Source organism: Grampus griseus, assembly GCF_964374135.1.
Source record: "Grampus griseus genome assembly, chromosome: 6".
Taxonomy (NCBI): domain Eukaryota; kingdom Metazoa; phylum Chordata; class Mammalia; order Artiodactyla; family Delphinidae; genus Grampus; species Grampus griseus.
The window spans coordinates 35,894,404-35,912,260 of record NC_139000.1 but is presented as its reverse complement, the minus strand read 5'-3'; the positions used below and the strand labels follow the sequence as shown (position 1 = coordinate 35,912,260).

Here is a 17,857-nt window from a genome sequence, read left to right as displayed (position 1 = left end):
ATAATAATACACAGTATACTTCTGAAACAAGGATATATTTCTGGTTGTTGTGGTTGCTTGTTGTGGTTGCTTTTGTGTTTAACTGTGCCATAGTTTTAGACTGATTAGTCCAGCCAGGTAGAACATGAGGCCAGGATTATAGGCGCAGTTTTCAGAGATGCTGGTTAGCACAGAGAAAACGTGTACTTTGTTCACAGCCAACTATTCAAGGCCAGCAGTCCCGTGTAAGAGGCCCAGGCTCAGAAGGCCTGGGCATTGCCTGCTTAACCACTGGCTACGGCGAGCTAGTCAGCCCCTTCCACTCTCTGGAGTACTGGTTTTGCTGATATTAGTATCATAAAATTAAAAAGGTTTAGTTGTCAGAAGATCTGGAAATGCTAGGTTGAACAGTTTTCTTTAGTTAAGGACATCTCCAAATCTTAATATGTTCCTGTACAGTGTCTTTTTTTTTTTTTTTTTTTGCGGTACGCGGGCCTCTCACTGGTGTGGCCTCTGCCATTGCGGAGCACAGGCTCCAGACGCGCAGGCTCAGCAGCCATGGCTCATGGGCCCCGCTGTTCCACGGCATGTGAGATCTTCCCAGACCGGGGCACGAACCCGTGTCCCCTGCATCAGCAGGGGGACTCTCAACCACTGCGCCACCAGGGAAGCCCTGTACAGTGTCCTTTGAGAGTAGAACATCACAGACGGCAGCTAGTCTCAATTTTATGCACCTACAGAATCCACTTTTTACGTGGAGCATCTTTTGGAACTGGTGTTATGTGGGAGAAACTTTGAGATATGCCGGTTTACTTAATTTGTAACATGAGAAGATGGGGACTAACTTGTTTTTGGTGACCTTTTATTTGGATATAATCTCAAACTTACAGAATAGTCACAAATGTGGAGTGAGGAACTTCTGTATATATTTAGCCAAATTCATAATTGTTTACATTTTTCCCTATTTGTTTTATCATTCTCTATGTTTGTCTGTATGTGTATTATTTTTTGAACCAACTGAGAGTAAGTTGGAGACATCATACCCCTTTATCATTAAATACCATGTATATATTTCCTAAAGGAAGGACTCTCTCTTTTATAACCACACTTTAGTTATTGAAATCAGATAATTTAACATTGATACAATTTATTAAATATTTATTTATTTGGCTGCATTGGGTCTTGGTTGCGGCGCGTGGGCTCTTCGTTGCAGTGCGCGGGCTCCAGGGTAGGCGGGTTCAGTAGTTGCGGCGCACGGACTCTAGAGCGCTTGGGCTTAGTTGCCCTGTGGCATGTGGGATCTTAGTTCCCCGACCAAGGATCGAACTCGCGCCCCCTGCATTGGAAGGTGGATTCTTAACCACTGGACCACCAGGGAAGTCCCTGATACAATTATTTAATCCACAGTTCATATTCAGATGGTGTTAATTGTACCAGTAAGGTCCTTTATAGCTATATTTTCCCTCTAGTCCAGGATTCCATTCAGGATCATGCATCGCATTGTTGTGTTTCTTTGGTCTTCTTTAATCTGAAAGAGTTCCTTAGGCTTTCTTTATCTTCATGACCTTGAAATCTTTGAGGAAGCCAGTTATTTTGTAAAATGTCCCTCAATTTGAATTTTTTTTTTTAAAGAATCTATTTATTTACTTATTTTTGGTTACGTTGGGTCTTTGTTGCTTCAAGCAGGCCTTCTCTAGTTGCGTTGAGTGGGGGCTACTCTTCGTTGCAGTGCACGGGCTTCTCATTGCAGTGGCTTCTCTTGTTGCGGAGCACGAGCTCTAGCGCACGGGCTTCAGTAGTTGTGGCACACGGGCTCAGTAGTTGTGGCTCACGGGCTCTAGAGCACAGGCTCAGTAGTTGTGGCTCATGGGCTTAGTTGCTCCGCGGCATGCGGGATCTTCCCAGACCAGGCCTCGAACCTGTGTCCCCAGCATTGGCAGGCGTATTCTTAACCACTGTGCCACCAGGGAAGCCCCCTTTTACTTTCTGTCTCTATGAGTTTGACTATTCTAGGTACCTTGTATAGTGGAATCATACAATATTTTTGTGTGTGTGTGACTGCTTTATTTCACATAGTGTAATATCTTCAAGCTTCATCCATGTTGTGTAGCATGTATCAGAATTTCGTTCCTTTTTAAGCTTGAATAACATACATTGCATGTATATATCACATTTTATTTTTCCATTCATCCATGGGTAGACACTGGGATTGCTTCCACCTTTTGGTTATTGTGAATAATGCTGATAGAAACAAATATCTCTTTGAGACCTTGCTTTCAATTCTTTTGGATATACACCCAAATGTGGAATTGCTAGATCATATGGTAATTCTATTTTTAATATTTTGAGGAACTGCCATACTCATTTCTGTAGTGGCAGCAACATTTTACATTCCCATAACAGTGCACAAGGGTTCCACATGATAGATCCTTTCACAAAAATCCTTTGGAGCGAATACTGTTACTCTGTTTCATAAGAAGATGAAGAAATTGAGGCTCAGAAATTAAGTGCCTTTGCAGGGTCACAGCTGGCAACTATGGGTCAAGATTTGAACTGAGTGAGGCCTTACTGCACACCTCTACTCTTTTCACTGTTCCATTCAGTCTCCCAGAAGGAGTGGTAATCATATGCCTGATGCTCACAAGATTCCTAGAGGTCTGGTGATGAGGCCCTGCTGGTTTGAATGCATCAAGATTTTCCTATAGGATCTTGTTTTCTTATCCATTTTAGTTCAACTTTCTATCCTTCTAGGACAGTTTCTTAAGGACAGTGTACCAAGGAATTGTCTGGGGGCACTTGTTAAAATATGCAGAGCTCAGGGCTGTGCATGTTTAGAGTTTTTGGTTTTGTTTTCTGAGGTGGGGCTTTAGCAATCTTCATTCTAAAAAAAGTATTTTTGGTTATTCTGTTGCTCATGGTCCAGATCATGCTTTAAGGAATGTTCTATGGTAAACATCTCTAATTCATTTTGTAATTTCTCAGAGGAAGTGGTTTCAAACCCCTCTTCCCCCCAGTTATTTTTTTCTTATTTGGCAGTTGGTAGCTTATAGATTTACTTGTATTTTCTTTGGTTTATGGTTTTAGTTGATTCATTTATTCTCATATCCATTTCAAAACAGTGAAGTGAAGGTGCTTTGATGCGTTAACTGAAGAATACTTTTTCTGCTTTTTTTTCTCTCTAGCAGGCTTTTGTAGATTTCTGTGGGGATGTTACTACTATTTTCTTCATCTTTTCCTTTAACCTCAGATGTAATCTCTCTTTTGACCTCTTCTTATGGCATTTGATGAGGCCATGTTAGCCCACTCTTCCCTGTGTAGTCTCTTTACCTTGACTATAACACCCTGGTCAGGAGTGCCATGCCGTCAAGACTCAATTTATAGATGAAGCATTTGATATCTTTCAGGCATAAATGGTTAATTTCTGACCTCCTGCAACTTGGAAGAAAAATCTGGTGTTTGCTTGAAAGTAAATTGTTCACTCGGGGCTTCCTAGTTGAGTCCTAATAATTTGATGCGATTTGGTAGGCAGGACTAGGTGTGAAATTTGTGTTATTTCGTATAGGTACTACCTAGATGTGTGATGCTGCTGAAGTTATTTTAACTCTATTTCTCCCCTCTGTCCTTTCCCCCCACCTTTTTTTTCTTTAAACATGCTACATGCTGCCCTTTTACCTCTTAAAATTTTCCTAAGGTAAAGGCTAAGCTCCTTTCTGGGACTTTTTTTTCTTGCCCCCTCCCCTCCCTTTAAAAAAAATTTTATTGGAGTGTAGTTGCTTTACAATATCGTGTTAGTTTCTACTGTATCCTTTCTGGGCTTTTGAGATTTGTAGGCCTATTTGTGCTGGCAGGCTAATTTCTATTCTCGATCCTTGAAAAATCAATTGTTGAATTTTATTAAGGTGTCTCTACATAGAGAGGACTTTACAGTATAGCTTAGTTACATTTGCAGATTATCAGCAGTAAATTTTAAGACTTGTTTTGACATCCTCATGCATGTTTACATAATCCTCATATGTAATAAACCCTGAGTAGTACTATAGTTTTGTCTTTCAGAATCAGAGACCTAGGGACTTCCCTGTTGTCCAGTGGGTAAGACTCTGCACTCCCAGTGCAGGGGGCCCAGGTTCGATCCCTGGTCGGGGAACTAGATCCTGCATGCATGCCGCAATTGAAAAAAAAAAAACGAAAAAGAAAAGATCCCCCATGCCACAGCAAAGATCCTGCATTCTGCAACTAAGACCCACTGCAGCCTAAATAAATTTAAAAAAGAATCAGAGACTTAATCTCATCTTCTTCCTTATCATGCCGAATCCATCCAAGCCAACTAGAAGTGATTTTCTATTGAGCATTAGAGGGGAGTGCACTGAACTAGTCACTCTGAACTGAACTGGTCACTGGTCAAGAGACCTACCTGGGTGGCCTGCCATTGACTGGGTGACTTTGGACAAGCCTTCCTTTCTGGGCTTCAGACTGTACAAGGAGCAGGTTGAATTGGATGATTTCTGAGCTCTTTTCCAGCTCTGTGAAGATTCCATGTAGTGCCATTTTGAAATGCGTTCTAATTTTTTTTTAATTATTATTTTTTTCTCCTTCTCAGGCAGATGTTTGGAGCATGGGCATACTCCTATATGTCCTTATGTGTGGCTTTCTACCATTCGATGATGATAATGTCATGGCTTTGTACAAGAAGATTATGGTGAGTATTACAAGGCACAGAATTTCATTGTAGAAGTTTTCTATGTTGCAAACTATATGCTTCTATTTATAAAAGTACAAGAATAAGCAGAAGTAATGTATGCTGCTAGAAGTCAGGATAGTGGTTACTCTTGGAGGTGGTTAGTGACTGAAAGAGACATGGTGGGGCTTCTGTTTGGTTTTTGATCTGGATGATGGTTATACTTGTACTCAGTTTTTGAAAACTTATCAAAGTATACCTTATGATAGGTGTACTTTTCTATATGAACATTATACTTCAGTAAGAAGCTTAACAAAACAAAAACAAATGGGAAAGTAGACATGTAAGCTGATTTTTCTGGTAAGAGTTTTTGTTTTGTCTCCTGAAATGATGCCTTAGTAAGTTGCTGTGTTAAATCACATTTTTGTTTATAGTTATGTTAAAATAAGAGAAACTGTTTCTTTTTGAAGGTAAAATTTGGCTTTAAGGTATAATAAAAGCACAGTTAAGAGTACTGTAAGCTTTGTTAAAGTCATACATGTCAGAGATAGAAAGTAGATTTGTGGTTATGGGGCTGGCGGGGGAGGGGTGGAGTGGCAGTGGGGAGTGACTGCTAACGGGTGCAGGGTTTTTTTTGGGTTGATGAAAACATTCTGGAATTAAATAGTGGTAAAAATTACACAACTTTGTGAATATACTAAGAACCACTGAACTGTACACTTTAAAAGGGTGAATTTTATGTTATGTAAACTATATTCAATTAAAAAAACTCAAAAATCATATATAGGAAGGAAAATAGTAAAATTCTTTTTAAAGAGTTAATATTCAAAGCAAGCTAACAAAAGAAGACATGTAAAGAGGAAGAGCACCATATTGTGTCCATAGCAAACCAAAGTCAGACCAGCAGAGCAACTTCTCTGAATGTGGCTTGAATTCCGTTCTGTTTAACAAATATTTCCTAAAGGTCTTCTTTGTATGAGATACTGAAAGACGTGAACAAAGATCTATGAAACTTCATCATTGTCTGCCAGATTTCTTGTTGGAGACAGATACAAGGCTATCTAAAAAGGGGAAAGGGTGAGGGGTGCCATTTTATAACAGATCTTAAATGAAGTTAATACAGGAGTGGGTGTGGGATTTAGGAGAACATCTTATAGTAAGTGAGGTTTGAGCTGGGCTTTAAAAGAAGGTTAGAAGCACTTCAGAAAGGGTTGTGGGAGAGAGCATACCTGGTAGGCAGTATCAGCCAAGGCGTAAGATGGGAGAAACGTGGGAAGAAATGGTCAGAAGTTTTATGTGGCTGGACCATTAGGTCTCTAACACCCTTTAGGTAGGGAGACTACCTACATCAGCTCTCATTTCTGGAAAGTAGCACACAGAATTGAAAGTGGTAGAACCAGTTGGCTCTTTGCCTACCCTACTGAACAACCAAGTCTGAGGGCACTGAGTTCAATCTGCAGTTATTTTATTTATTTGACTTAATAGTTTTTCCTGTATCCCACCCTGGAAAAAGCTTTAAAATCAGTGCCAAAACTGCAAGAGTAGTTTTGGGAAGTGATGGAATTGCAGTAGTTCCAATTTCTTGAAGGCTGAGGAGCTCTGATTCTACAGGATCAAAGAGAAGTCATGTTAGCAGTAGCTGTTGCCACTGTTTTGGGGAACCGTGAGTGCTTGTGCTTCTCCTTGGTGGGGGGAGATGGATGGGGCAGTGGGCTGGAGGCCAACCTCCTGGAGCCTGCTGGGGTAGCCAAGACAGCCCGTATTTCCTCCCATCTCTTCTCACAAACCCTCCCCTAAACTTTGCAGGGTAGCAGTTGTTGCCTTGGCTCTGCTTCCTGCCTGTGACAGCAGTTCCTGACCTCACAGAGCCACATTCCCCATGTCAACAACAGGATACAGGGAGGGTAGTGTTAGGATTGCTTTGTAGTTTCAGCTTTAGTTAACAGATGTGGAGTGGGAAGGAGGCTTGGTCTTTGGGCAGCTCAGTAACAATTTTCCAGTTAACACTTTCTAAAAACATTAGGTTGACCTCTTGAGTTATTCCCTCTTTTTGCTGCTCTTTCTATAAAGTAGAGCTCTGTTTTTTGGTCTGAAAATAACTTTAGTATTACAAGCTACTAGTATGTTTTACCATATTCTTTTTCTGCTGGGGGTACTGCATGCCAGAGAATAAACTGACCGACAAGGTTCTCCAAAGATGAAGTAGAATTGGATCTGTTTGGTGTTATAGCATGAAATCTTATACCTTCTAGAATTCTAGAAAGACGGTGTGGGGACACATGATCATAGAATTTCCTTGTTGGAAAGGATCTTACCAATCATGTTTTCTCCTCTCTGCTTCTTGTTTCATATTTAAATCCTCACTAAAACATCTCTTGCCCTGGCTATGTCCAGGTAATCTCTCTCAGGGCGGGGGAAGCCTTAGCTGATGGACTTAGCGCAGTGGTTCACAACCCCGGCAGCATACCAGCATCTCTTGGGGTGCTTTAAAAAATATAGGGTCCAACTCCTGGAGCAGTTAAATCAGAATCTCATTGGTATTTTTAAAATCCAGGATCTCTACTTTCTATCTGTGGACTTTGGCAAATTACTTAGCTTCTCTGTGTGTCAGCTTCTTCATCTGTAAAATGGGTGGTAGTCATAATGTGTGTCAGCTTCTTCATCTGTAAAATGGGTGGTAGTCATAATGTGTGTCAGCTTCTTCATCTGTAAAATGGGTGATAGTAGTCATAACGTAGTGTTGTTAGGATTAAATGAGTTAGTTCATTTATCGTAGTGCTCAATAAATGTTAGCTATTATTATTTTTAATGAAAGGCTCAACAATCTTTTTTAAAAAAAATATTTATTTATTTATTTGGCTGCACTGGGTCTTAGCTGCGGCACGCAGGATCTTTGTTGCCGCATGCGAAATCTTCTTTGCAGCGTGCAGGATCTTCTTTGCGGCATGCAGGATCTTTACTTGCAGCATGTGGGCTCTTTTAGTTGCGGCATGTGGGATCTAGTTCCCTGACCAGGGATCGAACCCAGGCCCCCTGCATTAGGAGGGTGGAGTCTTAACCTCTGGACCACCTGGGAAGTCCTAGCTATTATTATTGACATACGTTTCTAAATTTGGTTTGCCAGTATTTTGTTCAGGACTTAAAATTTGTTCAGAGATTAATATGTAGTTTTCCTTTCTAGAACTATTTTGTTTGTTTTTGGTTTCAAGATTTTACTAGCTACATAAAGTTGATTGGGAGTATTCTTCCTTTTACTGTTTCTTTTCTTGTGTGTGTGTGGGGGCAGTATAAGGTTGGAATTTTGGGGTGTTATGGAATGTGCTTGAAAGTCCATCTCCACCAGTGACTTCTTTATGGGAAGATTTAAAAATAGTAAGTCAGGTCACATCCCTTTATTGGAAGCTCTCCAGTGGCTTCTTTCCTGTTTCACTCAAGTACTACAAGCCAGAGTTCACCCTGTGGGCTGTAGGTGTTATCCTAGGTGAACTGGCCTCCCATTATCTCAGTGCCCTCACTGCTTACTCATCTTAGGATGAAATTCTTAAATCTTAAGTCTTAAGTTCAGTCTAGTTACTGAACACCTAATCTGTGCCAGGCACTTTTCTAGATGCTTGGGATATATCAGTGAATAAAACAGATGGAAGGTCCCTGCCCTCATGGAGTTTATATTGTAGTGGTAGGGAAAAAATAGTGGTGGTGGTAGAAAAAGATAATAAGCATAATAAATAAATTATATTAAAAGATGATACTTGCTTTAGAAAAAAGAAAAAATTGGGCAGGGTAAAGAGGAATCAGGAGAACAGATGGGGAGGGGTGTGGAGGGAAGAGAAGGGCTGGTTGCATTATTAAATATTAAATAAGGTGGTCAGAGGTGAGATTTGTGCAAGACTTGAAGGAGGTGAGAGTGTTAGTCAAGAGGCTATCAAGGGAGAGAATGTTTCAGGCAGAGGAAGCAGAGCAAAGGCTAGTAGGTAGAAGCATGCCTGGTGTAGTCAAGGGAGGGCAGAGGGCTAGTGCCACTGGAGTGGAGTAAACGAGGAGAGCCGTAGGAAATGAAGTCTCAGGGGACAGGAGCTCCAACTGCCTTGGGCTCCGTAGCTGTTATAAGGATTTTGGCTTTTTCTCCAAATGAAATGGGGAGCCACTAGAGGTTTTTTTTTTAAAATAAATTTATTTATTTAATTTATTTATTTTTGGCTTCATTGGGTCTTTTGTTGCTGTGCGCGGGCTTTCTCTGGTTGCGGCAAGCGGGGGCTACTCTTCATTGCAGTGCACGGGCTTCTCATTGCAGTGGCTTCTTTTGCTGTGGAGCACGGGCTCTAGGTGCGCAGGCTTCAGTAGTTGTGGCACCCGGGCTTCAGTAGTTGTGGCTCGCGGGCTCTAGAGTGCAGGCTCAGTAGCTGGTGCACGGGCTTAGTTGCTCTGTGGCATGTGGGATCTTCCCGGACCAGGGCTCGAACGCATGTCCCCTGCATTGGCAGGTGGATTCTTAACTACTGCGCCACCAGGGAAAAGCCCCCACTAGAGGGTTTTGAGCAGAAGAGAGACATGGTCTGGTTTAGATTTTATCAGGACCACAGTGGCTACTGTGTGGAAGGAAATAGGCTACAAGGAGCCAAGAGGAGAACCATGGAGACTGGTGAGGAGGATATTGTATATTGTAGTAATTTTCAGATAAGAGATGGTGGTCATTGAGGTAGTGAGAAGTGGTTGGATTCTGGGTATCTGTTTTTTTTTTTTGGCTGTGCTACGTGGCATGTGGGATCTTAGTTCCCCAACCAGGGATCAAACCCTTGCCCCTTGCAGTAGAAGCACGGAGTCTTAACCACTGGACCACCAGGGAAGTCCCTCTGGGTGTCTTTTTTAAAAAAATGTATTTTAAAATTAACATAGAGTAAAATAATTTTTCGTGTGTAACAGGTCTACGAATTTTAACACACATATAGATTCATGTAGCCACCACATAGTCAGGATATATGTTTAGACTAATCTGTTGTGTTTTGAAGGTATAGCTAACATAATTTGCTGATGGATGGGATGAGGGGAGTAACCTGAGCAACTGGAAAGTTGGAGCTGCCATCAACTGAGATGGAGAAGACTCCTGGTAGAGCAGGGATGATAAGGAGATCAGTTTTGAACATAAAGAATATGTCTATTTTGTCGAATTTTTCAAATTTCTTGGCATAAGTTTGTTTATTTACCCAGTGACAAAGTGTATATCAGATTTTTATGTATTTTTTTTTCAGATTAGTTTATAATATATAAGGAATCTTATATTTTATCTCTCTATGCTACCCCCTTCCCAGATTTTTCATACAAATGGTAGCATACCACGAACACTGTTCTGTATCTTGTCTTCTTCTCCTAACAGTGTGTCTTGGAAATCACACCATTTCATACCGAGCTCAGAACCTTTTCATAGATTCACTTCACAGAATTGCAGTGTATATATGTACCTTAATTTATTTAACCAGTCCTAGGTTAATTGGTATTTAAGTAGTTTCTAAGTGGTCATTTTGTACATTGTGAATATATCTGTAAGAAAATTCCTGGAAGAGGTCTGGGTCAAAGGGTATGTAAATTAGTAATTTTATTAGATATTGCCAAATTGCTTCCCAGCAAAGTTCTATCAATTTATACAACTACCAGCAGTAGCATGAAAATGCCTATTTCTCCATAATCCCATCAATATAGTATGTCACCTTTTTCTATGTTTAAGATTTTTTTTTGGCTATGCAGGAATTGTTTTATTTTTTTTGGTCAAATTTATCAGTCTTTCATTGTCATATTTGGAAAGGATTTCCTACATAGATTATTTTTAAAATTCCCATGTTTCCTTCTAGCATTTTTATTTTATTTTTTTTTACGTTTAAATATTTGATTCACTTGGAATTTGCTTTGCTGTTGTTTCTTGCCTTTAAACATCACTAAAAAAATTGTAGAGATTTGTTTTCATATTCTGGATCCTTGTTTTTAAAAATCTTATAATTGTGATGACAATGTAGCCATATGTACTTGGATTTGAGGTTCACTGTTAGCAGTAATGTGCATAAGTGTATTTCAAATAGTCTTGATAATTTCAGGTTTCAAGACCACTTGTTAGATCTTATTGGGTCTTTTTTTTTAAAATAAATTTATTTATTTATTTTTGGCTGTGTTGGGTCTTTGTTGCTGTGCGCGGGCTTTCTCTAGTTGCGGTGGCTTCTCTTGTTGCGGAGCATGGGCTCTCGGCACACAGGCTTCAGTAGCTGTGGCACACAGGCTCAGTAGGTGTGGCTCGCAGGCTCAGTAGTTGTGGAGCACGGGCTTAGTTGCTCCACGGCATGTGGGATCTTTCCGGACCAGGGCTCGAACCTGTGTCCCCTGCACTGGTAGGCGGATTCTTAACCACTGTGCCACCAGGGAAGCCCCTAGGTCTTTTTTTAACCTTGTGTTTTGGCTGATGGCCTCACACTAAGAGTAAAGGTGTCAGCTCTGTTATTGTTGTTTGCTTGTGCTTGTATCAAACAAACAACGTTTAATCTGTGGTTTCTTTGCAAGAATCTTTTAAAACCAGTTGGCTATTTTGTGAAGATTTAGTTTAGTTAAACAAGATACTATGATCTGTAAATCCATTTAACTGGGCACAGTAGTTCACAATAGGCACAGAGTGGTGCAAGGTAGAGCCACTGTCACCTGTCATGTGTCACTGTCACAGTCAAGGAAGAATGACTTCATTCTGTAGTTTATGTAGGGACTAGTGAGGGTGCCATTGCCAATCCATATACTAAGTTTTAATAAAGTTTAATTTTTGTCTTATTTTTTAGATAGAAATGAAAGTCCTAATATATTCTTTCCATGCCCTAGTGTGTCTTCTTACATGCCTTTGAAGACCCCCAATCAAGAATAATGAGTGGTCAACTCTACATATTCTTTAGATGGTCTCTCAATTAATATAACCCCTCTCAGCCAAGTTATTGAATATCAGTAAATTAGGGATTATTCTCCCTGGAAATTTACTGAAGTTATGGCTGAGCTGAATAAGAGCAAAAGCAAATGTCAGTATAACTGGTGCAGGAATTGACATCCTTCTGTGAACATTGAGTCTTCCAAGGATACTTGATTTCTTGGTGATGAGTATTTGGGAATTGCAGTAAACCATTATACCGTAAAGGATGACTGTAATGGGGAGTTCCCTGGTGGTCAGGGAACTGGGAAGTGAGATCTCATAATCTGTAAGGATTTTTGAATACTTGCCTTGATCATGCAAAAGTCTCAATAAAGATGTCTGACTTTGAGCAGTCTACCTTCCATATACCCTGTGGATATATACCTAGTAAAACAAAATGAGGTGTGGATTTACTAACTATAAACTTTGATTGTAGAATAATTATATCTCCTTTATAGCAATGATTATACAGGGCTATAATTCTTGATTTGTGATGTTAAAATGATGTAATCCACATGTAAGAAGAATACTTGGCAGGAAGGCATGCATTCAGTTCTTTCAAGTCATACCCAGGCATTAGGGGCAAGTTAAACAGAAGGGTAGGTAGGCAGGGAGGGGGGGTTCGGTGGGTGGGGACATATCTTTGTTTTATCATATTGTAAAGTACTAGCTGTTCTGTCAAGAAATCATTCCTCCCAAACCTCACTCTTGAGTAAGTAGCATAATGTACAATTCTATATATGTGTGAATAGTTAAGAGTCTGTGTTGGAGCTTAATTTACTCCTTTCTAGAGTGCTAAATGCAAGGAAAGTTTGGTTAATATCTTTTTTTTTTTTGCGGTACGTGGGCCTCTTACTGCTGTGGCCTCTCCCATTGCGGAGCACAGGCTCCGGACGCGCAGGCTCAGCGGCCATAGCTCACGGGCCCAGCCACTTCGCGGCATGTGGGATCCTCCCGGACCAGGGCACGAACCTGTGTCCCCTGCATCGGCAGGCGGACTCCCAACCACTGCGCCACCAGGGGAGCCCTCTTGTCTTGTTCTTGATCTTAGAAAAAGCTTCAGTCTTCCACCACTGAGTATGATGTTAGCTATGGATTTTTCATATACGGCTTTTACTATGTTGAGGTAGTTTCCTCCTATTCCTAGTTTGTTGAGTATTTTTATCATGAAAGGGTATTGAATTTTGTCAAATGTTTTTTCTGCATTAACTGACATGATCATGGTTTTCACCTTCATTCTGTAAATGTGGTCTATCACATATATTGATTTGTGTATGTTGAGCCAAACTTGCATTTCAGAATAAATCCTACTTGGTCATGGTGTATAAATCTTTTAATATGCTGTTGAATTTGGTTTGCTAGTAATAATTTTTTAAAAAGTAGAATAATAAAGTTTTGTGTGAGTCTTGAATCTCTAAAGCTGATGTGGAAAGTGGGGGAGGTGCCTTCAGCAGGCCAGGTCTGAGTCTCTATCTCTAGATATACAGAATTAGAGTTCTATGCTTATTTGGGTTGTGCTGAAGTCTCCTCTGCCTAGAGCATCTACATCAGTCTTTTTTTGTTGTTGAAATTTTTTGCTTTTCTCCCCCAGTTCCTTTTGTTTTCCTCCGGGGAGATAGAGCATTCTGAAGTATGTGTTTTTCAAATTTTTGTGACCCTTGCACATGGTTGCTTATTCTTATTCTATTACAAAAGTAATACTAAACATTCCTGAGTTTTTCTTATTTGCCAGACTCTGCTCTGAGTGAGGTAGTTGCTATTATTGTCCCCCTCTTATGGATGAGGAAACTAAGGGGCAGAGACCTTACATAACTTACTCAGGGTCTTATAGCTAGTAAGTGGCATAGCTGGGATTTGAACTCAGCTAGTCAAGCTCAGAGCCCGTTCTCATACCACCATGAGATATTGTTTCTTATCTCTGTAGTTGCTAGTCTCAAGAGAATCGTAGACTCCCAGAGCAGAAAGTGATCCCCATCCCAAGCTTCTTTTTGTGTCCATTAACTTGGGAATGTTCCCAGACATCCCAACTTTTCAGATTTACCAGGACTATATTTACCAGTTCTCCTAATTCATATTAGGTATGGTGCATCAGTTTTTCTACTCAATTTAGGTGTCACCGCTGGTAGAGCAACTTGTCCTCATTTTCTTTATCAGTAGTGTTAAAGCATTGCCGTAGTCAATTATTTCCAAGGTCCAGTCCATCTCTGAATAGCTATAAGTTCTCTGACTTCTATTTATTCACATTCAGTTTTCCTTGTTTGTTTCAGCCTAGTATTCTCCTCTGTTGATATTTTGAATCTTGATTCTGATCTCATGTAATATCAGCTGTCCTTGCCAGGATTGTGACATTTTGTACATTTTTTAAATATCTCTAATCCAAGTTGTTGATTAAAAAACTGAATAGAGGTCTTCCCTGGTGGTGCAGTGGTTAAGCATCTGCCTGCCAGTGTAGACAACACAGGTGAGCCCTGGGCCGGGAAGATCCCACATGCTGCAGAGCAACAAAGCCTGTGTGCCACAACTACTGAGCCTGCGCTCTAGAGCCCACGAGCCACAACTCCTGAGCCCATGTGCCACAACTACTGAAGCCCATGCGCCTAGAGCCTGTGCTCTGGAACAAGAGAAGCCACTGCAATGAGAAGCCCGCACACCGCAACGAAGAGTAGCACCTGCTTGCTGCAACTAGAGAAAGCCCACGTGCAGCAACGAAGACCCAGTGCAGCCAAAGATAGATAGATAGGTAGACAGACAGATAGATAGATAGATATTTTTTAAAAATTTTTAAAAAAACACAACTGAATAGATCTAGACCACCCCTAAGTGTTCTCGGTTTTTAGCCTGTATCAGATACGCTTAACCAAGATTTTGTGGTTTTATCCACAAAGATAAAATAAGTGACTGTTAATACCTTATTGAAATTAAGCTACACTGTATCTGTGGTGTTCCTCATTTACTGACTTAACTCTAAGCTTGCTTTTTTTTTTTTTTTAACCTATCTGGACCCAAACTCCTATGCTATTTATTTGCCTTCATTTGCTATTACTGCGAGTTCACATTCATATGGCAGCCATGGAATTAATGCTCCTAATTATTATTATTATATATATAAAATATATAATATATATTATAAATATATGTAAGTATATATGTATATATTTTTTTGGGGGGGCCGCGCTGCTTGGCTTGTGGGATCTTAGGTCCCCAACCAGGGATCAGACCTGGGCCCATGGCAGTGAAAGTGCTGAGTCCTAACCACTGGACCTCCAGGGAATTCCTGATGCTCATAATTATTAATGTACTGTTTCACCAATACGAGATGAGTGTACCAACATACAAACTTCAGTGTTCTCTACTTTTATTTATTTATTTGAGTACACTAGTGGATCCTGGATGAATCCTTTGGGGGAGGGGACTTATCCCAAGATAATATAAAATTGTTACATCCTAATAGTAGATATTAAATCCAAGTTTTGATATTTTTGGTAAATCAAATGTTTCTTTGGTACAGTGAGTATGGTAGAAAATGTCTAATTCTTGTTCAATAGAGATTTAGCCTTCCTAATTAATATTATTTACTAATACTGTATATTCTTTGTTTCTCCTACTCTGAATTTCATTTTTTTTTAGTTTTTCATGTATTTGCAAGTTGAAAATTGATTCAGATTAGGACTTTTATGCATTATTATGGAATTTAATTTCACACATTATAGATTTTGAAATTTATTGTAATCTTGGCTCAGAACTATTGTTCCGAGTCACAGTGTAATACAGTCTGCTGGTTGAATCTAATTAAGGTGTCGTATCACTTGCATGCAGTATGTATCTTTGCCTAGAATGTTCTAAAATTCCTCACTTGGGAATAACACTTCCCTCAGTTCTTGGTTTGATTGAAAAACCCAGCAATATTTGACACACTGTATGTAACTCTTGTTTAAGAGGCAGACTTTGTTTATCTTTTGTGTTTGTTGACTATTTTAAGCAAAATGCTAAACTGCAGTTTCCAGCATGGTTACTAATAGACTGAGTATTAATCTTATTAATGTCGCATATTCATCTGCTGTCATTGCATTCAAAGACAAGCGTGACTGTATTTCAGTTCTGGGTACACAAATATTAAGGAAATATAACTAATTTAGTAAATGAAAGTTGAGTAGCTTGAAAGTAAAATTGCTTTCTAACAAGTATAATTTATAATTTTAAAGAAAATGAGCAAGTTATCTCTTTATGAGATAATACTTTACAATTATAGGGTTGACTGCAGTACTATTATTATGTGTTGGAGAGGTTGATCACCTGCCTTTCTTAGTACTGTATGAAAAAACAAACAATTTCAAGCCCATTAGTATTCCCAGGATTATCTCACTTATTAGCACACAGATCTTTTTTCCTCCTCCCACTTGGTTTCTCCCTCTATTACCTGTTTCTTAATCTCATTTGCAAGGTAATCAGCCCTTAAATAAACAAGAATTCTCCAAAGATTGAGCAGAAACCAGGGTTAAGGGGCACAGGCCTGGTTAACACAGGGCCTTTTGTGAAGATGCTCTTCCCCAGCAGAATTGTTCCTCTCAAGGCCTTTTCTATTTGATCCTTAGATATATACTTTCAGTATTTAAATAAGGAGCCTTTCTCCCTGTCTATTTCTAGGTATCCTTAGAACTTCCAGTGTGGTACAATGGAAAAAGTATTGTATCTCTCTTCTAGTCCTGTCTCTACCCCTTTATTGCTCTATAACAGTGTTTCTCAACTTTGGCGCCATTGACAGTTTGGACTAGATAATTCTTTGTTGTGGGGGACCGTGTATTGTGGGATGTTTAGCAGCATCCCTGGCCTCTACCCACTAGATGCCAGTAGCAGCCCCCAAATTATGACTATCAGAAATGTCTCCAGACACTGCCAGATGTCCCCTGGGGGACAAAAATCACCTCCAGTTGAGAACCAGTGCCTTACAACGTTGAACAGGTATTTGATTTCCCTGGCTGAGACAGTTTCCTCATCTGTGTAATGTAGTTAGTAATCCCTGCCTACTGCACAGGATAAAATATATGTACAAGTGCTTTGTGTGTTTTTAAGTACTGTGTACAAATAAGAGGTTGGGGTAAGCCTGGCAGCAGAACTCAGCTCTGGACTTTATTTCTGCTAGTACTTCAGTGTAGAGAATGAAGCTGAGAATGTCAGGTCTTGGTGATGGGGCACAGGCCTCATGCTTTGTTTGTCGATAGTACTCTATAGAGCTGTTCTGTTCAAATGGAGAAAGTGGGTGGGTATGTTTCAGGAGGTGATGTGAGCAGGACATGACTAGTTGATGTGTTCTTACCAGGCAATGCTGAGATCCTGAGGCAGCTGCAGTGGGGCAAAGCTCTATTGAGAGGGCATGTGCATCCTCAGAATGACTCTAGCCTTTCTTACTATACTGAATATTTAGCACTCTGGCATGCATGGCTTTGCCAACATGCCATCTTTGCTCTGCTACCTTTTTGAGTAGCCCTATCTTCCCCTCCTATTTATTTCAAATTGAACAAACATTTATTGTCTCTTATGTGCAAGGCATTGGTCCAAGTGCTTTCACATACATTCTCTTCCATTCCTTTTATAACCCTGTAAGTGGCATTACTATACTTGTTTCACAGTAACAGTAGTAATAGTAGTAGTAGTAATAGTAATAGTAGTGGAGGCAGCAGCAGTAGTAGAAACTAGACGGTATTGAGTTCTTACTCTGTGCGTGTGCTAAGTGCTTTATATGTATTAAATCATTGAGTGCTAGCAACAATTTATGGAGTTGATACTGTTATTATACTTCTTTTTACAGATGAGGAAACTGAGGCACGGCAAGGTTAAATAGCTCATCCACACAGCTAGTAAGTGGTAGACCCTGGATTTGGATCTAGGCAATTTGTCTCCAGAGCCTACTCTTAGGAAACAGGGTCAGAAAGATGACATAACTTGTACAAGCTCAAGGAGCGAATGAAAGGCAGACTAGGATTCAAACATAATGTATGACTCCAGTCTCTGCCTGTTTCCAGTGTGCCAAGCACCACACTTCTCATTTACTTAACCTCCCTGCCTCTCTCTGGATAGGATTGCTTCTATGATGCTAACTTACAGCACAGCACAGGGGATCTATTAAAAGATACTTCGTGAATTCAAGTTGGGAAGATAAAAGGGGTGATAAATAAGAGGCAAAGAGGAACTTGGAATCAGGCTCGTGGAGCTCTTGTCATTCAGTGCTTTGGTCTGAAAATTGATTTTTACATCTGATTTCTATAGAATTCTGCTAC

The 17,857-nt window shown here is 40.1% G+C and overlaps 1 protein-coding gene across 9 annotated transcripts in view; it reads left to right on the top strand.

Moving 5' to 3' along the window:
- Positions 1 to 17,857, top strand: part of MELK (maternal embryonic leucine zipper kinase) — a gene marked incomplete at its 5' end in the record, with an annotated part of 70,626 nt that overhangs the window by 11,623 nt on the left and 41,146 nt on the right. For all 9 annotated transcript variants that reach the window (XM_082657335.1, XM_082657333.1, XM_082657334.1 and 6 more), the window contains one exon: positions 4,577 to 4,675. In XM_082657335.1, coding sequence (XP_082513461.1) covers positions 4,577 to 4,675 — 99 coding nt within the window. The remainder of the gene's footprint in view (positions 1 to 4,576; positions 4,676 to 17,857) is intronic.